General features: G+C 37.9%; 1 protein-coding gene across 29 annotated transcripts in view; it reads right to left on the reverse strand.

Annotated features, from left to right (window-relative positions):
• The window catches only part of SOX6 (SRY-box transcription factor 6), a 415,066-nt gene that overhangs the window by 99,466 nt on the left and 292,017 nt on the right, over positions 1-23,583 (reverse strand). For 27 of the 29 annotated variants that reach the window (XM_066997629.1, XM_066997630.1, XM_066997638.1 and 24 more), the window contains one exon: positions 2,568-2,691. In XM_066997629.1, coding sequence (XP_066853730.1) covers positions 2,568-2,691 — 124 coding nt within the window. The remainder of the gene's footprint in view (positions 1-2,567; positions 2,692-23,583) is intronic. The other 2 variants (XM_066997636.1, XM_066997634.1) reach the window with 1 other exon arrangement.

Raw genomic sequence — 23,583 nt, forward strand, 5'->3', positions numbered from 1 at the left:
GAGTAAATGGCTCCGTGCGCACAATCATTTGACATTTCCTAAGTGGCACAGAGTTTCAAAAGACCCCAGTTTCCACAGCTCCTATTATTGAAAACCCTCTCACTGTATTTTCTGAATGTCAAGGAAAACTGGCACTGTCAAAACTCAGTCTTGCCTACATCAAACTAGAGTAAAATGAAATAGAAACCAAGCAGGCAAACAAAAAGAAAACTCTGAGTCTCGAAAGGGTTAATGCATCTCCCATCTTTCCTCAGAAGTATGAGTGAGTTCTAAACTGACAGTTCTAGAGGTGAAACTTTCATTTCTCACAAAGGTAGAAGAGTACAGGTAGTAGCAGTCAAGTTCATAAATATTCCTCAGAAATGACTTTGAAGAACCCTCTCTATGAAAGAGTGTAACTTAATCTCCAGTTTCATTAATTCCTTAACTACTGTGCTGCGAGTGCCAAAAATAGGAATTAATCAATAGCAACTGTAGTTACATTTTTTTTTTTTTTTATCAGGATCTCTCTCCACCAGAAACTACTAACCTGCCTAGCTACCTCTGCCACACATGCTGTACAATTTAATAAATACAGTAAATATTCTCATTTCTTGCCAGCCACTGAGTATAGTCGGATCATTGCGACTTCTGGCCTTTACTAGCATCAGCTGGATAAAACCACTAACACACTAGCAAGCTTCTTAGCTGTGTTCCCATTAGCTCTGTTCTGAGATGCTAGGTCTTGACTTCTGCCTGTATTTCAATCTTTTAAAATTTGTTATATATTGCTTTTTCTTCAATCCAGCAAGTAAAAAGTTGGCCTAAAGCTTTATCACCTTCTGCTATGAGGTCGACAGGATCACAGTTAAAGCAATATAAGCTTGATAAAGTGTTAGGATAGGTACTGTAAGGAACACCTTGTGATAACTGCAAAAATTTGTTCTTGTGCAAAAAATCATGCTAGTATTCTTCCTCCTGAGTCATTATCATACTAGGTAACCTTCAGAGCCAAAAGCAACGTGATGTGATTTCACGTATCACCTTCCAGGGAGATGCACAACCAACAGCTTAATAGTCCCTATTCAGAAAGCATCTCCAACTGAAATGGGAGAAGCAAGGAAACTAAAGCACAGGCTCTCTCTCATCTCCAAGACGAAAGGTATTAACAAGGGCGTCGTAGACAATTTCCACAAGCGGCAATTCTTATCATGTCTTTGGAGAGAAAATATTCTTCACTTTGGTCCCCAACAGTTGTGAGGTGGTGATATATGTGAATAACCATCAGCCTGTGCCTCCTAGAGCCAGCTGCCTTTCAGAGCTCCATTATCTGGTTCCTGCATACAGTGTCCGTTTGTCAAATTGAAAAAGAACTTTGGGGGTTCTAAAACTGAAAATAAGATAATTAAAAGATTCTCTGTTTTAAAAATACTTGGTGTTTGAAGAGGAATGTCTCAAGACTAAAGACGCAGGAGGGAGTTGGACAAACAGAAAGGCTTGCTGAAATCCTGCTTGGCCTCACTTCATCCAACATTAAGTAAACTTGCTAGAAGAGATTTTAGGTTCAACCTGCCTTTTAATTAGTTCACTGTTTATATCATCTATTATGAGGCTTTACTTTGGATATGACCCTGCTCCTGCTGCAGTCAACTGCACAAACACCACTAACATCAGGGGGAGCAGGATCAATGCTTTACTTTGTACATTTCATATTTAACGTCAAAAAAAAAGAAACTGGTATTTATGTTTTGTAGTTATTAGTTATCAGGTTAATATGCTAAAGGCAGTTTGACAGGGAATACCATTAATGAGCAAAATAAGGTGGCTGCTTCTGGATTGAGGTCACTTACAAAGAATGTACAAATGAAAATAAGGTTGACTTTTATTTACTTAACTATCTTCCTACATTGAATTCCTTTGGCAACGTGTCTTTAAACATTTAAAGCCCTGTTTACAAGGAGACTCTGAAAGTAGCTTCAAACCATTATATCCCTAATTGAATTCCCCAGGAGTCCTGTAAACTCTGAGGAAAAAAGAAAGAAATCATAACATTTGCTAAATCATCTCAAAACATATTTCACTGCAAGGTTATGTGACCTGTTACAAGCCTGAATGATGACTGGGATTGAACTACTGAAACCTTTTATTATTCAGATTGAAATCAAACAAAAAGTTGCCCATTTGAAGCCTGATAATTAAATTATACTTGCTCTGACTTTTATCACTAATTAAGAGTAAGAATTTTGGCACAAGACAAGTATACTGAAGATAACACAATTAATTACAGATACGTAGCTTTTGTATAATGGCACAGGGCAGACCAGATGCAAATTAGTAGATGAGCAGGCCAATATTTGAAGCAAATGATTTTGTGGGAAATAAAAGTAAAATAATGTGACAATGTTTCAATAACCAATATTCCATTCAACTCCATCAAACCAGAAGTGCTTTTAAGCAGTTGCAAGACTTCACACTATTTCCAACCAGCTACCCCAGTTGTGTAGCATCATCTACATGAGACAGATCACATAAGAAGCTACAGTTAATATCTTTAAATGTTAAATAGCTTTGCATCCCTGTCAGCTTACCTGGCTTGTAAGTTATTCCAGGGGGGAAGAGGAATCCTTGCTGGGCTGCAGCAGCCGCTGCCAGTGTCCGCTGGTCGTGTGGAAAAATTGGGATCATGAGCGGAGGCATATGACCCTGAACCTGCTAAACAGAAGAGAGTCTCTGATCAGAAATAGCACAAATTTGTCTTGACAGGTATTTCTCCAGTACTGATAATGTTCTTGTGTTCACAAAGTCCCACGGAACCTTCTCCTTAATGTAATCCCTGCCAATTTCACATTATCACATCAAAGCCCTCACTAACATTGTTTTCCCTCAGTGTCAAAGGTGTAGCAGCCTCGGTGAACTGCACATTTTCCTACTTCTTGCCAGTTGTTTTTTTTTTTAATTAATATTCCCTGTCCTAGAACAATGTAAAAAGGTACAAAACCTTTCTAATATACCAGTGTTTTTTTTTATAAAAAAGAAGATGCATTTCTATTAAATTTTCACAAGTTTTCTCATTTCTGGTCACAGACAGCAGGGTGACAAGCATTTTAGAAGTAACCTAACACTGCAGTAACTACTTTGATGTTCAAATTTTAGTATCCTTAGGGTAATTTTAATTCTGAGATCTTACAACATTGTATTGTTCATATGTATTACCAACAAGTCAGGTATGGTATTTCAAAATCTCACCGCAGTGTTAAAAAGTCTCCTAGACAACACCCCAGCTCTTAAGATTTAAGGCTCCAACATCTTGGCTCCCAATTAAACTAACATCCTTTGCCATATACACCTCGCTATAACCTATAAATTGCTCATCTGTCTAAGCACTTTTATAGCTTTATGCACTATCATGCAGCTTGGTAATTATGGAGCTGTATTCAGAGAGCATTTCAGAATAAATCCTACTATATCAAATTTAATTTGACCTTGATAAACGTATCAAAGAGCGCAAACATGCAAAAGCAGAAAATACTTCACTTGGTATTAGGATTTGCATTCAACATATAGAAAATGGGAAATGTGTCTGTTAAATCCACATTCTAATTTCCTAGTACCTTAATTTATGCTACATGTGTTTCAGAGACAGTGGCTAGGGTCACAAAGAGTTCTTATCCTTCATTCCTGAACCCCACAAGTATGCAAGCATTTGACTATGATTTGTCTGATTAGTAGTTAAGTAAACATATAATGGTTTATATATCAAAGCTAGTAAACTTAGGAAGAAATTGGTTTTGGGACAGAAAAAAAAAAGTTTGTCCTCATCCTACCATAAATAGGTGGCATTAAATACTATTAAAAAGTTAAAGTACACTTCAAGCAATTTTTTTTTTCTTTTTAATTCCTAAAAAACTTTTTTTGGTCAAATCCCATATGGTGACCTGTGACATTGTTTAAATAGTGCCAAATTTTCTTGTCACATCCCCATTACTTTCACAACCATTGATGCAGTGCAGAAATGCTACTGTGTGTGTCTATGAGGGCTAATTTACCAACAACTCTTCCCCTGGGAAAGCCCTAAGATGTAGGTTAATAAAGGTCAAGCAAAAAATAAACACTTTACAGTATTTTTTTGAATCCATTTCTCAGGAAAATCAACTTATAATAAAAAGGTCTTTGTGCAATTACTGCTATGGCACTGGGGCGTGAAAGAAACTCGCTTTGAGCAGCTATTTCTTTCATTTTAGCTGAGGTAAGCCTGGCTATGCATTTTAGGTTATGAGTTAAACTTGGCTAGATTGGAGTTGATCCCCATGTGCCCAGCACAGGCATTTACCTCTGATAAAATGGTGCTAGTTTTGCTGCACAGTATTACTTTACACTGGCTCTACGGAAGTACAGCAAATGAAAACACAGGCTTTGTCTGAAAGAAACAACTACAAGATACTGTAGGAATTCAAAACGATACACTTTACAATCATTTTCAGTAGTTTCCAATTGCAGTCTAATCAAATGGGCCCAAGGTTTCAATCACCACACACAGCCAGCGTTTCCCAGGGGTTGGCTACGAGACACCAAGGCATAGGAGAGATCAGACCACATACTGTGGTTAGAGCGATGGTACAAACATACCCACAGCAACACTTGGCACCGCAGTATCATAAAAGTCATCTGAAACATACAGGTACGGCCAAATCCTACAACGGTCATTTCATTGGCCTCTTCCCCGGGAAATCCTGTGGAGTTGGATCCCCTCCACCATATCCAAAAAGACCTACTAAGACACTCAAATGAATTCTGTAGGTGTGGAGAATCACCACTGCATGTTCTGCCTATCTGCTATCCTTCCTCTAAGCACTACTCTGAATGCAGGATCAGGCCCCCAGCCTATATATATATCAATGTACCTCTGACTAAATGCGGCTTATACTTAGAGTGCAAGTTTTAGCTTACACTTCGCAGAGCTATACAGACTGAAAAAAGCCCACACTGAATGGCAGCCCTTCCCTCCCACTGGTCTTCCCACTGGCACATATGAAATACTATTCCTGGGTCAATGCTGGTTTCAGCCTAAATTATTTTATACATAGATGTCAATTTTCAGCACAGGTCAAACGAAAAGCACAAGAAGCACAAGTAAGCATTAAAAGGCAAGTGAATATATAAGCATCACTTATAAGTGTATTGTTAAAGATAAAGAATGAATACCAGTGACACTTTTTTTTTTTTTTTTTTTTTTTTTTTTTTTTACATTTTTTCCCTATTCTTTATTATTTTTTTCTTCTTCTATTTTGATTTTACTGAGGGGGGAGAAGCTGGGAGGAGGGATTGATTGGCGGACTTCATAAAATCGGCTACATGCCCAGAAATTTTAATTGCTGAGTTGTTCCTCAGGTCTTTCTGAAAACCAAGACGGTAGCAGATGCCCGAGAAACACTTCGACTCTGTCTCCTCACATTCATAAAAATAGTGTATTGTTGGATCGGCGCTTTCCCCTTTTGTCTCCTCTGTGCTAAGTTGTTGATGATGCCATTTTTTGCCATCTGCCCCAGAGCTTCATTAAAGATACATGAATGGACTAACTGGGCTGCTATCTTGTGAGGAACAGGTGCTATTGTTTGTCCCTGAAGACTTGCACTAAAGATCTCACTCAGAATACTTGAGAAAGAGCATCTGCAGCAGTCAGTCAGAGAGTAACTTGGCAGAGCCTGTACTATGGGCTAATATGCAAACAGTGACACTCAGGGGGACTCATTTTCTCTTTCATGAAGATTATTTATATATTTTTTGTGATGGGTAATAAATGTTTGGTTTTGAACAATTCTGCCCATCTATATCTTTAACTGAACTGTAACAAACCCTGAAGGAATACTGAGGTTATTCCTTCCAAAATTCAGTTCTGCAGCCTCAAATAAAACTCTCTCTTAGATAAAGATACTTCATAAGATTAACTTCTCTTTGTATGCAACAAGCTCAGGTTTAACTGTGCTAAACATGAGAAGCCACCAAGATTAGGGAACTCTAAAAGGTAGTGTACCATTCCTTTAATATCCCATCACAACTCTGACAGCCCTTGGGAACTGATTACAGCACTTCCTTGCCTGAGATCTAAGTCAGGAAGCAACTTTAGAGCAAATCAGCCCTGATTAGTTCAAGAAGCAACTTCCAATTTGATTCTCCCTGAAATAATACAAGTTAGTGGCCCATTTGACAAACTGGGCAAATCTGCAGTGTTGTGAATGCGGATCTCCAAAGCCAGCTGGACAATCCTCCTCGTTAGAAAGTCACCAATGTTTAGTGTTGTGCATGGAAAATGGAAGCCAGTGTGATATGGCATGCCTCTGTAATGCCCTGAATGAAAATGATCTGCCTCTTCTGGACAGGGAACACGGCACGTCTGGTGTGACTAAGGAACGGGAAGGGTTCTGTCTTTAAAAAACAAAAACTGCCTCTAAAACAACTAACACTGTGGCTAGAGAAGGAAAGGCACTCAGAGAAAAGGATGGCGGCAGTGCAAGCAAAAAGGCAGCTCACGCATTTCTGTGTAGCTGCGATGATCCCAGGCCTCAGGAGCAGAAAGAAATCCCACCCTGCAGGGGTGGCTGAATTCCTCGTCAGCCTTTCAGGACTGAGCTTGACAAGTTGCCTCTCTTGCATGGTTTGCTTCAGTAAAGGGGAGAACTAGGTGGCACTGAGAGTAAGCACAGATTTTATAATACTTTATCCATTGCTAAAAGATTTTCCTATTGAAGTGATAGGCCAAATACACCCTAATTGCCTAGAATAATTCAACATCACTACTTAAAACCATCATCCCTGACTTCCCTCACCAACAAAAGATCTGGACCCTAATTCTCAACTTGTAGAATCTTGAGATCTCTACTGAATCTAAAGGACTACACCACCACGCGTCAGCTGAGAAACCACTCTTGCTGAACTGAGGTGCTTTTTTTAAAATTTAGTCTAAAATGTATAGTACCTTTTGTTGCCAAACTAAGTAAATACTGTGATGTTGTAGCCTCTGTGAGAACCTAATGTATTCACAGGCGGGTTCAAATTTTTCATAGTTTAAACGTAAATTTCTATCTAAGATTTTCAAACTTCTTGACTAATTGGTACAGCCAGACTACAACTTTATCCTGTCTGTGTAATCATCAAGCTTTTAATTTCCATTAGTAAAAAGGCGTTTGAAATATTCTGCTGCCTCCTTTAAACACTTCAGTGTAACAGAAGAGTTTGCCAGGCAACAGTGTATTAAGTAAAAATGTGTATTTCCAGAATGCTCAAAATATGTGTTTATATGATGGAAAATAATGGTTATATCTGATAGGTCAATATGTTACATTGTAGGTTTATTTATTTTAAAAATCTTACTGGTACTGAAAGCAGTGTTTGTGCCCACAATACTAATACAAGTTTTAAAATATTTTGCATATTATATGTATTTACCTCTTCTGCATTTTAAATAGTCTGAATATGATATATGACACTATTGTTTGTATGCCACCATTGGAATTTTATTTAAAACAAGTGCTTTTTACTTGTTCTTTGTCAGAGAAAAAATAAATTAAAAAAAAAAAGGTTTTTTAAATTGATTTTATTTTGATTAGATCATTTTGGCAACAGAGCAAGAAAGCAAGCACTATGCTGCACAAAGAAGTAGGGGCATTTCCTGGCAGAACTCGCGTATGTCCATGATAGTCCGTGGGACCACTTAATGCTAAAAAGCAGTAACGCACTAAGATCTTTTGCAGTTTATGCCCAAATCTCCTCTCCATCTCTGACAATATTCTAATGAAATCATGCTGTGACTGAGCCCTTTTTTGATCCCCCAAAATGATCTATTTAGCAGACTGCAGAAGAACTGTACTGAAAAAATGAAAAGGTCTCTCTGGTTAAAATTGAATGGTCTGGCTGTTTCATTTGTGCCATTCTGGCGAAGCCAAGTGACTGTCAGGCTGGGTTAACTGACCAGTTGTAAAGGCTTTGGCTACTTTGTGTGCCTGTGGTGGCTGGGCCTATTGTTCTGAGCTCAGAAATGTAACTGATGAACTATCAAGGCTTTGAATTAATGCACCATCAATGCCTAACATTCTCTAATGTTAAAATAATATGTGAGAGTGGTTACAAACGCTCAAGTGAGAAATCCTGTCTAGCACAAATAATCCCAGGGAATCATCTGTGGCTGCAAAAGAAGGAGCAAGCATCTAAGGAAGACGGGCTCCGGCAGACCAAAAGTGACCGTGCAGGCACTGCATCACAGCTAACACACCGAAAATGGCGTTGACAGAGCTCCCACATTGAAAATTATACACCGGCTACTTTCTGCTCCTGCTAGCAATATAGAATCACTAGAGCTGTATCTATACAGGGAGGTATATTATGTTCTAATTTATCTGCCATCTAATTATCTACAGTCTAATTGAAAAATATTTCCTCTCAGTGAAAGTACATGAGCCACAAAGAAAATGTCTGCCAATGAGATCCCAGGGGGAGTGCTGGCAAATAAACTGTAAAAAAGATACCATAGACTTGCAAAGTGAGAACATTTCATATGGGAAGCAGTATGAAAAATATGTAGCCCACTGCAGCATTTGTAAATGGATTCTAACTGCCATGTTCTTTCTTCCTCCCTATCCTTTTTCCATTTGTCCAATGGTTCAGCACGATTTGGAGATTTAAGTCCACTGCAGTGGCCACAATATTAATGTGAAAATTGCAGCCATGATCATAGAGCGAAACAGAGCATCCTTAGTTTTTATTACTTCTTCCTCACTACTTTGAAACTTTAAATGAACTAAACATAAATTCCACCTACTTAAGAAATAAAGAAGAGAGCAACAGAAAAATACTAGCAACCACACAGAAAACAGAATAGTTTAAAACACTAGATCTTGTTACATTTCTATTAGCTTCTCATTATATTTCCCTGTTTTTATCTAGCTTCTTGACTACCTGGAAATAGAGAATTCAACTAAAGATGATCTCATGAAGTTAAGAGTATGATAAATGGTAATTAAATCTATTTAAATTGTCTGTATTTTAAGAAACTCTCACTAGGAGGGATGGAGAACATCTCTGCTGTACAGAAATAAATAAAACATGTTATGCAAAAGTGAATTTATAGTTCATTTGGAATTAGAGATCTACCACCTTTTCAATCCATACAAATGCATAATCTTGTCAATTAAATATTATTGTTAAGGTCTAGTAGTATGTTAAAATCACTTTAAAGTGCAACTAAGGAAAATTCATGTGTGTTTATTACTCCTTAAGGGTCTATTAGTGGGTATTTTATTCAGATTTGTGTTGTAAAATCTGCATAAACTCAGCATATTGTTATCCCCATGTGTGCATTTGTTTGGTTAAAGCATAACAGCAAATCTCTATTTCTGCAACTTCTGAAAAAGTCAAGAGAACTAAAATAGCCCTAATTTTAATCAGATACAAACAGTTATCTCTACAGAAGTGAAGAGTTGACTATTATGCAAATTGTCACGGTTAGTGGTCACCAAGCCATCACAGAAGACTGAGCAAGTCAATTATTTCAGATATTTCCAAAGACTAGTGAAGATGTATGTTTATTATTTGCACCTCATCTTATTCTTGCCAAAATATGAAAAATATTGCAGCCTAATGATACTTGTTGATATTTTATATACAGAAGCTCCATTACCTGAGCTCAAATCTAAACATAAATTATGTCAGAAATTCCCTATTAGCTTATGTTTTTACGGTGATATCAAAACATGCAAGATTTTTGGAGTACATTGAAATTTTCTGTTGACGGAAAAAACTAGAGCAGGGGATGCTTTAAAATTTGCATTTCATATTGGTGCTTTCAAGCAGAGTTTTCCCCCACAATCTTTCACAAGAGTTCTTTTTTTGAATAGTAGCCATCACTAGTTATTAACATGAAACTAATTCCCTAGTTAGGGCTTGCAATGTACAGCACAACAAATCATCAAATCAACACTGATGACTGCTAAAGGAAGGACTGTCTTTCACTTTAAAAATAGCTCCAGCAGAAGTGGGAAGGAAAACAGAAACATCTTTCAGTGCCTCTGATCAAAACATCTTTTGCCTTATATAGATTAAAAGAAAAAAAAAAAAGGTATAACAAAAGAAGAGATTGTTTTTTTCAATTATGATAAATCCAGGAGCCACTGATGCTAATAGGTGTTCTGTCATTTACTTCATTATTGGGAAGAATTTCAGCTTGATCAGCACATTGCTTTTAAAGTTTTCTGTTCTCACCAACATTCCAAGGTTTGTAACTACATTGTATTGTGACTACATTGCAAAGCAAATACAGCTATTGAATTCTTTACAAATATTAATTAATTCAAGCTCAAAGACCGTATCATGTCTGCAGTGTACAAAGGAGGACACTGACTCAAAATGTCCCTGATTTCTTTTTCCATCACAGAAGTGACAATGCAGAATGGATATAAAACAATTCCACTATAATCTGCTGCTTGTAACCTCTACACCTTCTTGCTCAACTGTATAAAGAGCCACCCAATGTGCAAAGCTATGGCTAATGAGGGACATGCTCTGCTGAAAATTCAGAATGAGGCAGCTTTGGAGCAGGTACATGCCAGCAGCACTGGGTTTTGCTGAATGCTTTTGTGCTGGCAGGATACAAAAATGGAGGTGAGTCACAGCTGCGAAGAGGAGACGCCTTTCCCACCCCACCCAGTCCTGTGGCTGATCTCTTCAGGTATTTATTCCTTTGTGAATTTATTCTCCCTTATTGTTTCCCTCCAAATAGCCAGTGTTGCTATTTTTCCTCAACCCTAAATTGATAATATCCAAGAGGCCATGTCAAAGGAGATATTCACATCTAGTGAAAATATTCTTGTTTCCGCTTGTTTCTGAAGAAGACTTCATGCAGAATAGTAACCTAGATAACTTCCCGAAATCACAGAATGTTTATGGAGTGTCTAGATAGAAACACAAAGGGTTATCACAGGCAATTACATGGCGGACTGGTTTAAGGCAGAAAACTCCTGTGTCTAGAGATCAAAGTCAAATCAGAATACTGATTGCATGCAAAAATTAATTTGTTCCATCTCTTCCTAGGATTCCTCAGATTTTGACACAATCTGACCGTCTTTACTCAGAAACAGCTCCAAGAAACTGGCGTGTTTGCACAGTGTGACTGAGGTGATTGCCACTGCTAGGTGTACAGTAATTATTGCAGATTTGGGAGTAAGCAAGAGAGAGCTTCTCAAACCCTAGCGACATACACACAGCCTGCTTCCTTCCTACGCCAACTGTGTCTGGCTCAAGCCAGTCATATTGGCTCCTCAAGTTTCTACAGCATTTATGATTCATCCACAAAAACATTTTGAAAGAACAAAATCATTAAAAAGGTAAAATAAGGCAGAAAACCGGGAAACTGCTTTTTAAAGTGGGCATTAGGCGTTTCCTATCCAAGTTTGGGTGTTAAAATTCCAGCAACAGCTTCCCTTCAAAGCTAAATCCACACCGCTGTGCTGCCTGTCTGCAGACTACCCTGATATTCAAGAAGGAATGCCAGTCTTCCAATTCTCTGGCTTTCCCCGATCTGTCAGAACTCCAACGTTATTTAAAGCCAGCTTCTGGCTTGCAAATTGATCGCTGCCACGAATCCTACGATCAAGTTCCCGCTACAGTGACTCTGCTCTCTTGGTTGGGGCTGTTTTCCTCAGCTGCTGACGGCGGTCGGTGGGAAGCAGGAGCACAAGGCTGGGCTGCGGTTCACTTTCTGCCTGCTGAACCCGCGGTGAAGAGCCGGCTACTCCACAACTGCGGCGTGCCCGGAGTTTGTGTGATGAAACGCACAGGCAAATCTACATAGCATTATCGGGCGGCAACAATGGCCCTTTGTCCAGCTGTGGCTGTCCCCCCTCCACAGCCAGGCCTTATCTGCTCAGGAAATGCCTGTTTTAACTGACAGGTAGGAGATTAAATCTACAGCTGCCGAAACACAATCTCCGCTCTGTTAGATAGGCTTTCATTGAAAAGCACTACAAACACATAATTTGTTTATGTTGTACCAGCAATCTTTGACAAAGCAGACTGTCTAGCTGAGACAAATGTGGTTAAACCCATTTATTGTATTATTTCTGCTACACAGAACAAGCTCTTAAAATGTAGAAACTAGACAAGGCACAAAGCTCTAGCTGTCTAAAGAAATCAAGAATAGATGACTTCTTGTTACACTAGCCCCCTTCACACAGCATAGCATGTTCTCTCCTGGAAAACATCCACTGTGATTTCTTTTTTTTTTTTCCCTCCCCCCCACCCCCCTTTTTTTAAGTGGGTGGTTCAATGATGTTTATGTTTCCAGGTTTTAAAGTTTCTTTTGTTTTCTCTAGCATCAATAGATAAAAAATAAAATAGTCAAAGGATGCCTTCAGTTTAAGAAACAAGGGAATATTTCTGAGAGACTACTCTCAAGGAAAGAATAATTTTCCAGACACGCTGTCTGGTCCTCCTGACTTAATGCACGCTCAAATAGAAGTTTTGCCTGACTAATGAATGCTGGACTGACCCCCCCCACCCCCCTTCTCTCTCTGTTTTTTAATCATCAATCACATATTTCTCAAAACATTACTTCATTTTCGTTACACCTTCTGCCTTATTTTAAAATAATATTGCCGGCTGTTTATTTCAAATGAAAGGCATGGGGAACTGATGAATTAAGTGTTTATAAATCCTCATTTTCAGATTGAAAACAACCTTTTTCATAATGCAAAGGCTTCATAAAAAAGCCCGTCTCTTAGCTCTAGTTTCTGCAGGCTATACATTACTCCCAGTAAACTCTCCGACACGAGTGAAATGTGTACTAGCCGCCGAATACAATAAGGGCAACACTCATCTCTCAAGGAGAGCCTCAAAAACTCCCCCTACCTCGGTGGAGCAGGACCCACTTCTGAGAGCAGAGCGTGGCCCACGCCAGTCCTTGCTTGCTGTATTTAAGGCTCTGTTCTCCGGTGATCTGCATATGCAACTCCAATTAATTTTACTGGGAGTTGTGTGCACGCACAGATGAGCTTAGCAACTGGCATATTAAACCATCCCTTCACTCTGATGAAATTTAGTAAATGAGTTTTACCAGTGTTATTGCTATAGATGTTCAATAAGGAAGATCTTGTAAAACACAGAATTGTTGCTCTAATCGTTAATTATAATTAAAAGGAATAGAAATCAGAAAAGTAGTCGACATCTGAATGGTTTTGTCATTCACGTTACTTCTGTAGCCCTCTCGTCTCTCCTGGGGCATTCTCCTACGTACCCTTTTGCAGCACACTGGTTTCCTTATTATTTTATTTAACCCTAATCACAACATTCATCTCTGGATTTGAGAGGAAGCTGTACAGAGCTACCATACGAACTGCCACTCAGAACATTCAGTTTGGCATAAAATTAAAAAAGTATGCAATAAACTGGCTGAATCCATAGGGAATCCCTCAAACAGCATGGATAATGAGGGGAATCCATAACAGACATAAACAAACCCAGAAAGATGTCTGGGGCCAACATCATTATGTAAGATATATGCCCAAGATATATGGGCATACGTTTGAATGTTCAACTTCAAACTCTGCCTGTATTAGATTGATTGAATCTCAGCATGGGGTTTAGTTAATAAACAAACCTTGCCTTTGGAAAATATTTGGGGATGAAATTATGTATTACAGCCAGGCACCTACTACATGTGGCACGAAGATGCCCTTCTACCTTAAAGCTTTGTTAAAGCAGGATTGTAAAGAAAATTAGAAATCCATACTGTCAGAGGAACAGATACAATTTTCAGGTTAAGTGGCACAACTCTGAAGACAGTTGTTATCCACAGACTGTATTGCAGTCTATGCACCAGGGGCACACGAATAGAATTCACATTAAAAATTTGAGACCGGTTTGAATCTTTGGGCTTTGATTCACACTTCCCATGTTTTTTAAATATGTTACCCATATTCTCATAAAGGATACAACAATAATGCTAGCAAATCTTTTTGGTAATTATTAATTTCACTGTAGAATAGCTTTTTTGCTATGCTTGGCTTGTTAATAAAATGCATTTTGCTCACCTCAGGGTACACCATTAGCCAGCATACTTGCTCTTTTCCTTTTTTTTTCCAGGTTTTGTTTAAAAATTCTTCTTAAACCTGTATATTAATCACTGCTCAGAGGGTGAAAGAATTTGCAGGAGCAGCTGAAGTGCTATATTTTTTTTCCTGAAGTAGGAACTAGTTAGTGCTGATACTTTTCACATATATTGGAACAGGAATGAAAGAGACATGCAGAAAGGAAAGAAGAAAAACATAACAGTAAGGATAAGGGCTGACCTGATGGTACAATCAAGAGTCTAACGCAACCTCTTACAGAACTGAGCCATGATGGCATGCCCCAGAGACAGCCAGATCCAGGAAGTTACCACTACCATAATTTTTGTCACTTGATTAGGTAATATGAAAAAAAAGAGAAGGAACTCAGCAAAAATGCCTATCCAAACAGACTACCAAAATCAGAGAAGACAAAAAACTTCTTTTGATAGCTCTGTTCCAAGTCTTACATCCGTGTTTACTTGTAAGCTACTGTGCTCCATTCTGAAGTCCTGTTTTAGAGTTCAACTATATAGGAAACAACTGCCCGTTAATTCAACACATGTCTTTGGAGCATGTTAGTACTTCTACACGTGAACAGTGTTTAAGTACATCGGAGATACTTTGTGGAACTTTGCTTACTCGTTAGGAGGAAATTATTCTTCAAACAAAAGTATGTACTAACAGCATTCATTATGGAAGTTAGTGTGTAGTAACATGCCATCATAAAGCCTCACATCCCAACAAGCAGAAACTTCCTATTTAGATGTTTTCTTAAAGTGAAAGTAAAATCCTCTCTCCATATACATACATACACATGCTTAAGTATTTTATATTATAGACAAAAGTATATTCTTCATATATACACACACATATAATATATATACAGATTCATATATGATATATGCAGAATTCATATTCTGCATATTCATATATGCAGAATAAATAATTATATACACGTGTGTGTTATATGACAAGTATGCTTTCCACTTGTTTTCCAATCCTCTCCCTTGAAACTTCAGTGTTCTTAGACCCATTCAGCTACACAACCTGCCTGCTGCACTCCCAGACAGTCACCACTTGAGTCACTGACTACATGAGACACAAAACCTGAGCTTCTGGAACACTTACTCTGGGAAGACCACCTCCGTCTCTGTAAGGAGCTACTTTGAGCATGGTATGTGTAACATTTCTGTGCTGAGTGAAGAAGTCAGTAAGCCAGCTGTGCTAACCATAGCAGTAGACAACTTGAGTAACAGAAAAACTTATTTGGAAATCACTCTATCACTCACATCTATTGTTGCTGAATTTCCTTCTGATTCTTATTTATCAATTTTTTTATTTTTTTTCCCCCCTCCCTCACTTAATCTTTTCACTCCTTGCAGAACTCCTAACATTCACTCTCACTTCATCTCTTTTGGAGAGTATTTTCTGCATATAGAAGGTAGCTATCTGGCAGTAAATTCTCCATCCTAGGACACTGATACCAAAGAAGTCCTGCCCCAAATCTACCAATAGTCTTCTGTCACAAGATCATAATAAAGTGCATTTGGCTCCCTTGGCTTTCAAACTGTCACTGTCACAAATACAAGAAAAGCATAGACAGAAAAGTAGCATTGTATCAAGGAAATACGGACACCCACAAACATCTATTTTTTTAAGATATGCAGCTGCAACAAATTAAAATCATGCTTTTCTAAAGCCTTCCAAGTACATGTAAGGGTCGTCATAGTTAACAACAATCTTCCTCACACTTCCTGCTTTGTTAGCACATGCTTTTGTCTCCATTTTCTGTTGAGGTAGATCAGAGTTTTCAGAACATAATTTTCCATTTCAGTTTTGATGCCTTTTTCAAAAGAATTTTTAGGGCTTCTCCCCCCACCCCCAGAAGTCAGTCTAATTCCAAAATTGTGTCAAAAGACAATATAAGAAAATAAGATTTCAATACAGAGTTTCTGAGTCATGAGGGTGAATGGGTTGAGAACCCGATCTGTGCAAGATGCACAGACCAACTGACGTGTAAGTTTATTTGGGACAGCGTTGCTATTACGTTTTAAGGGAAATGGAGAGGCGAAGCGTGGTAGTGCATTTTAAGGAAACAGAGAGGAGAGGCTTTGACTACTGTTAGGTCACTAGCAGGCTTAAATGATTTAATGCCTAGATCCTGAAGTTCATAACCATACTTCAAACACTTCCAATGTCTATGTGATGTTACTATCTGCATTGTTTTGTGGCTTAATAGAATAACACCCACTGCATTTCTGACAGTACCTGCATCCCTGATACCACTGCCCCAGAGTTGGCTGGTGCATGTGGTGCTGTACTATTTGCAGCTCTCTTACCAACAGCAGAGTGTATATCTAAGTCATTTCAGCATTCATATTGTATTTTTCAGTACACACCAACGTGATCTTGATTCTCTCTCCTGGAAGTCTGGACTGTGTTCAAATCACTCATTCATTTTCCATACTCACTGACTGGCTTTTGCTGTTACCAGTCACTGCTATAACCTCTGTGTTATGCATAATAAAAATCCTTCCCATCTGAGTTGTCTGCCATGGTTACTGGAAATCTGCTGTATGTAGCATTCCCAAGAGCAGTAAAGGAAGGTACCTTTACTGCAATTGGATAAATATTGCTTTTTCTTTAAAGGGAACACCTACCCTCATTGAAACCACATCGAATGGTGGCTGCTAATACTGCCCCCACCTCTCCAATCAAACCCATGTTAAATTGCATTTTACTCTTTCTACTGTTGACATAACAACTGCACGTTCCTCTTCACTTTTCATCCCTTACATCAAGAAAAAAAAATCCGTTCCCTAATATTTCATGAAACTTCACCAGAAAATATAGCTAGCGTAAAACCTATCTGATCACTGCCTACTTATGATGCTTTTTAAGTGGGTTTGCATGTTAATTTACTGCATGCTTTGTTTGTAAATGTGCTTCTGAAATAAATGAAGCATTTACAAATATGATTAATCTACAGATTCAGAAGCAAGTAATAAAGAAACAAATTACTGAGTGCCCTTGTCCTTTTACACAGAAGCTAAAATACAACTTTAAAACATCTAAGACTGCACAGCTTTATCTTTTAACAAAGGCTGTTTCAAATAGCAGTTTTCAGCAATCAGTTTTTTCTCCAAGTTCCTGATTCCAGTGTCATTTATATCAGTGTAACTCAGAAGCAACTGCAACACATGCTGTAAACCCACACCAGTGTAAACACATATTCACGATGTTAAAATGAGGCTGTAATTGCACAGTTTTTAAAGTGCTCGTGTAGATTAATATTCTCACCCTTTAACAGATTTAGGCACATCAGCATGAATACAGAAATGCAACAAGTTGAAAATTCAAAGTACATTTACTAGTGCATTTTATGCCACTCACATTTTTAGCCAGACCACCCAGAGCAAAGCAAAGAAAAAAAAAAAAGCCCTCTGCATTGTTTGCAATAATATGGAAGGAAATTGAGTGTATATTCTCTTCTTCCTGTATTTTCCAGCTAGATTAAGCTGTTGTCTTCACAATTGCCTCCCAGCTGCTGTGACTTGTGAAAACAACAGACCCTGCTCTGTTGTCTGCAGAAAGCCTGGATTGTTACGAGTAACTTTATTGCAGGCACATGAGTGTGTTAAGACTTTAAAACACGCTCAAATGTCATGTGCACACCCAGTGACGGGCAAGAATAATTATGAAAAAACAAGAATTCTATGTCTACAAAACAGTGTCAGACAAAATGGGCCATTCATTGTGTTCCTTTGGGAATGCTTGGACTCTCCAGCCAGAAAACAAAAAAGGCACTTTTTTCCTGCCGTAGGCTGAATACTTAGCTTTGCCATCTGAGCCCTAAGAAAACATGGGCCCCCTCTCTAACTACTGGCTGGCCCGCACACAGTAAAAAGTATTAATGCCCCCCTTTTTTCCAGCAGTTCCCTCTGTGTAGGCTGCGGCCAATGTAAAGTCAATGCAAAGACAAAACAGTTTGCCTAACATTAGTAAAAAAAACATAACTCTTGTACAGTCTGAAAATCCCTCTGACACACAGAGGTTTTATTCTAAGGCATATCCCCTCTGTCCTTCAGCAAGCCACTGTTAATGTTTTTAGCAGGTATTAACTGCTGCCTGCTGCTAGGCTGCAAGCTTTCTAGGAGTCTGCAGACGAGCCCGATTGTGTACAATTGCTAAAAATTATCTGCTTGATTTACTACTGTCCCTTTTCACAATTAGTCTTCCTAATCGGAATCCCTCTGCCCCAGAAAGGATTAACACAAAAGAAAATGCAACATGTCTTAGATGCACATCGGTTCATTTGATACCAGATTTTTTTCTCACAGGTGGACTAACTACCGGCTCATCTGGATAAATTGCAAGCAAGTAAAAAGCTTTTCATGTGATTTTTTTAATCTTTGTTTCTGTGCCAGAGACCATTTGATCAACGTACATTTTTTAAGCTAACAAATCACATTTCTCTGTATTTTCTTTTGACCTAGCATCTACTCAGTACATTCAGCTGAGTGTCTATACATCTTTAAATAACGTGGTCATAACAATTCACTACCAAATCCGAGAACTGTTTTACTGAAATAGAAGCAACCCACCGTTACCCTAAAGATCCATGTGTGTGTTACTCATAAGAAGACCAGAATTATTCCTATGAATTTGGCCCAAAATCTGAAAATGGATTTGCAGGTTACTATTTGATTAAGTCATCTAGCATGGATTTTATTGTGCCATGCTCAAGGCAGACCAGGAAATGTGAAAGCAATGGAAACAAAATTTTTGAAGGGCTCTGGTCCATCCATATGTTATATATATTCGTATAAAGCAACAACATGGGAAAAGGAAGGATGAGTTGTACCTCCAACGTTTTCATGGGTTCTTATTTTCTTCATTAAGCCTTCTGACTCTGCTGAGATAATCTAAGTAGGTGCATCTACAGCATTAAATGGATTTTGAAAGGATATGGTACCTTAACATTAGCTTCAACCCTTCTTCAAGGCACAAACTTTCCCTTCTTATTTGTTCAGTACATAAACAGCACGAAGCATAACAAGACACTGAGCCTGAATGGGGTCTCAACCAACTGTGCAAATATTAGTACTTGCAATATTATAATAGGAGGTCATTATGGTTAATACTGGGTCATCCCAAGATATCCCATGGGGTTACATCAATGATGAATGTGCACAGGTAACTTGTCTGTCCTTATCTACAACCTGAAGGAGAAGAGTTTCCAACCATTTTTTGTCACGCCTAATATGAAAGCACAGGGTTACCCTCAAACGTATATTTAAATCAGAAATATATAGTACTATGAAATGAACCATCAGGCCATCCACGAATTTGTTTTAACAATCCAACAACATCACCATTTCTCATTCATCCACTTAGCTTAATTTGCCTACCATCACTTTCATTGCTGAGGTTGTCTCTATTAAGCCATTTTTTGTGCATCATTAACTTTTAACCGGGCATCGATAGCTTTATTGTTTAAATTGCGTATGACTTTATTTAACGTCAGCATTTCTTCTGGCTCCTGACATGAAGTCACATTTTATAACTAATTAAATTGATCCCTGGGAAGCAAAAGCCACTAAACGGAATTATTCGTATCCAAGTGTCAATATATTAAATCAAAGGGCTAATGAGTTGGGTCACTGCTTCTTTTATCTGAAAGCTACTGCAGAATAGAATTCATACCATCTTCTACATTCTGCTTTAACAATCAATTTTATTTAAACCAAGAGTAACTAATTAATAAATTTTGATATAGCTGTAAATAATATATTTAAGCCAGTTTTAACCACTTGCTCATGTGTTAAGGTCACTTTTTTGGTGGAAAAAAATGCTTCGTTGATATAAGCTGTCCAAAAGTGTAGTTTTTTGAATTCCCAATGCATAAAAAAACATTACTGCTAGGTCATAGGAAGCTTCCAAAATGACCTAAAAGGTGTTTTGTAAGTAAATAGTTCTGAGAACATTTTAGTTTTCAGCCATTTCTATTACAGGCGTAAATCAAGATGAAAATTTGCCTCTTGGAACTGACAATACTGCCTAACGAAAGTGATTAAGAAATGACTAAATTTGTCATGTCAGCTTTTCCTATAGCTCTTGCAGCTGCTGAGTAATATCTTGGATGCTTTCACTATTTACATCTGGACACTACTTTTAAAATTCATCACCTAATAATTCATACCACTCACAAAATTAGTCATAGTTCAGTTTGCTTTGACAAAATGCTTGTAGATGGTTCACGAAAGCTATCTTTACTGAAGTTGTTTTCAACTAATCTGATTACACCCAGATTGTTTAAAAATACATTCTGAAAATCTCTCATGCCTCAAAAGCATGTTTTACCGCTGATTTGTTTTGCTTGAGGTCCAATCAAGTTCTCATATTTTATAACCTTTGGAGAGCTCCATACAAGCAAGTGCATTCTGATGCTTATGGATATTTATAAGCCATTTATACGCTATAATTTTGCTTGAAGCCAAAGGGTATTAAGAAGGAAAAAAATAATTAAACAAAGGGGTTGAGTGTCATTGCCTGCCTTTTCTTGAATGGGGAAACGAGGATGGGTGGGAACACACCTTTTTGTTGTAGCACTCTCAAATCGCGACCTTGCACCAGCTCCCACGAGCCTGCAACTATACAGAGGGCAGAACGGAGAGTCCTGGCTGACCCCAACAACTAATTTTTTGATGCTGCTCACCATACACATAAGGAAATGAGAAAAGATGGTGAAAGAACATTTTCTGTCATTCATTCATCCTCTTCCCCACAGCAAACAGGAAGCAAGAATGTGAGTGAGTCACCATCAGCTCCCTAATCTACTTGTAGGGCTGCACCCCTTATACACACACAAAAAAAGCAAAACTATAAACTGATTTTAAAGAGATACCTGAGCAACTATTGAAAGCAAGGCTGTGATTGTTCACTTGAAATTAATGGTTATTTTAACACATAACGGTGAATTAAAAATAGGATGGCAGCAATGTCCCTCTAACATCCGTCGGTTTTGTTGTTTTACCACTAAGATCAAATACCTCACAAGGAACACCACAGACATTTTTTTAAAAAATGCATGTTCTTTTACCCACACATCATTTGCTTTTTCAAACAGTAAATTAGGGGTTTTTGGTGGGCATAGTGGTTCCCTTATAAAACAAGTTTAAATAGTCACTTTTATCCATTTATAAATGGATATGTTTTAGAGGGTCAAGTATGTGCTGTTGTTTCACACCACAAATGTTTTCTTTCGTTTCCAATGGTTAAATGTCACGAGAGCGCTTGACCCCACTACAGAACATCATTCAGGATCTGGGAGAAACCACAAATATGGCTGTACCTGCGGTTGGCACAAGATCGTTTAAAAATAAAAGATCATTTCAAGAGTGCGCTTTGTAATAGCACAAGCCATTTGCACCTACAAACGTTGATTAAACATGGTCTGTCTTAATGTATATCCTGTAGTCTTCTTCTCTTATGTATTCTTTCTTTTCAAATACATTAAACATTTGGAGCTATAGCAACTCAGTCTTGTAGTTAAGATTACTGAGTTAATGAATTTTTGTAGATTTTTTTCCTTTATTTAGACCCCTTGAAGAACAAAACAAAACAAACAAAAACACTTTTTGATACAGATGTGGAAGCTCTACACAAATATATATGGATTTAGGAGAAAGGAAGAATAATGTTTTTAAAGAAAGACTGAAAACACAACTGTGCTACTACTCTGTCAGCCACAGTTTCCTTGCAAAGCAAAGGGGTTTTTATGCAAGGAATGTTTTAGAACCATGTTATAAAATTCTGTTGTTGCCCAAGTTCACTGCAAACAAGTTTCAGATATGATGCTGGAGATACACTGGAAATAAGTATTTTGAGATTGACAACTGCAACAAAATCCACCCATAGTAGTCCACAAATCATGCCACAACTGCTAGCAGTGTTCAAAAATGGCAGAACAAAGTTGAAACAAACAAACAAACAGTTTGATCTAGAAAAGGTTTAAATTCTCATCAATTACAATGGCAACAACTGTTGGCAAAATGTGTGGGTACCTAAGGAGAGGAGGGGATGAGAGCATTGCTTTCCCAAAGCAATACGGATCACCTCACAATGTACACCTAATGTGCTTTGAGCTGCATTATAGTTAAAACATGAAGAAATCTGCTTTTTAAACTAAGCTACCTAGCAAAGATCCTGATGATGTATTTGAGGTTCAGGACTGCCCATGAGAAAACAAAACATGGGAATAATGTCAAATCTACCACTAAACATCTAGTATTGGCCAAATAGAATTTTTGGGAAACTATCTGTCATCACATTCAAAAATTGGTTTAGCTTATGGGTTTGGAGAGTTCTGCAAAAACAGAAAAGAATGGCCCTTAGTAGGGATATTTCCAAATTCTTTTACATGCTGTCTTTCACCAGTGGCTGCAAAATGATCAGAGTAATTGATTTAAACTCTGAACATTTCTAATTTTTAGTAATAACCAATCAGGAACATGTGATCAAGAAATACATTTAATATCTTACTGTTTAAAAACCAAAATCTCTCTCTCTCTCTCTTTTTTTTTTTTTTTTCCTGTCTGCTTTCTTCAGTTTCGAGAGGGGGAAGGGAAAGGCACAAAAACTAGTGCCAAATAACTAACACTTTTGGTGTCAGTATTCAAGAAATTATTCAGGACCACATGTCCATAAGGGAATCAGACACAGAACAAAAGGTCCAGTTACCATTACAAGTTGTTTTGGGGGGAGAGAAGTAGAAAGGGAGGTTTTGCAGATGTTAAATACAAGCACACACACTAATAACCATTAACATGGAAAAAGAATTGCTCATGAACATGCTAATGCCAATACTTTAAAAAAATTTTCCAAGTTTTTGCCAATGATTTCACTGTTATGCCATTGCTGTTACTATACCCCAGTGGAAAGTGATTTGTTGATATCCCCTTAGGTCATTCCAAGATGTATGGAGCCTACAGCAATTAGCTGCTCATGTTTCTGTCACTTTTCTGGTGCTAGACTTTTCTCTTCATGCAATTTTTCCCCCTCTCCATTTATACTAAATGCTTCTGGTTCTCAAGCTCTGAGCTATACAGGTAACAATTAAACTGAAATGCTCAAGACCAGTACAGTTTTCCTTGCACTTTAGACTTTAGAGTTAGTACAACAATTTCTGAAGGCATCTAATATTCTGCAAGAAGACAGGCAGAAAAAATGTCGTAAAAAATGAGAACTATTTATGCAATTTTTTAGGATTTATCTTGGCAATTTCTTGCATATGATTTTCTCTAAATGCAAGCTCTCAGTTGCCTACATATATGGGCATAACTAGCTTATATGCAAATTTCCAAATTTTTGTTATATTCAAAATTGCCAACGCAAATGTCAAAAGCACACGATATCTTAATCTCCTCACTTCTTTGGAATCTGTATTGCAAATTGTGTGCACATCTATATAGCTATCTTTTCTCACTAAATTTAATAAAACCAGTATTTT

This window comes from Anser cygnoides, chromosome 5 (genome assembly GCF_040182565.1).
Source record: "Anser cygnoides isolate HZ-2024a breed goose chromosome 5, Taihu_goose_T2T_genome, whole genome shotgun sequence".
NCBI classification, from domain to species: domain Eukaryota; kingdom Metazoa; phylum Chordata; class Aves; order Anseriformes; family Anatidae; genus Anser; species Anser cygnoides.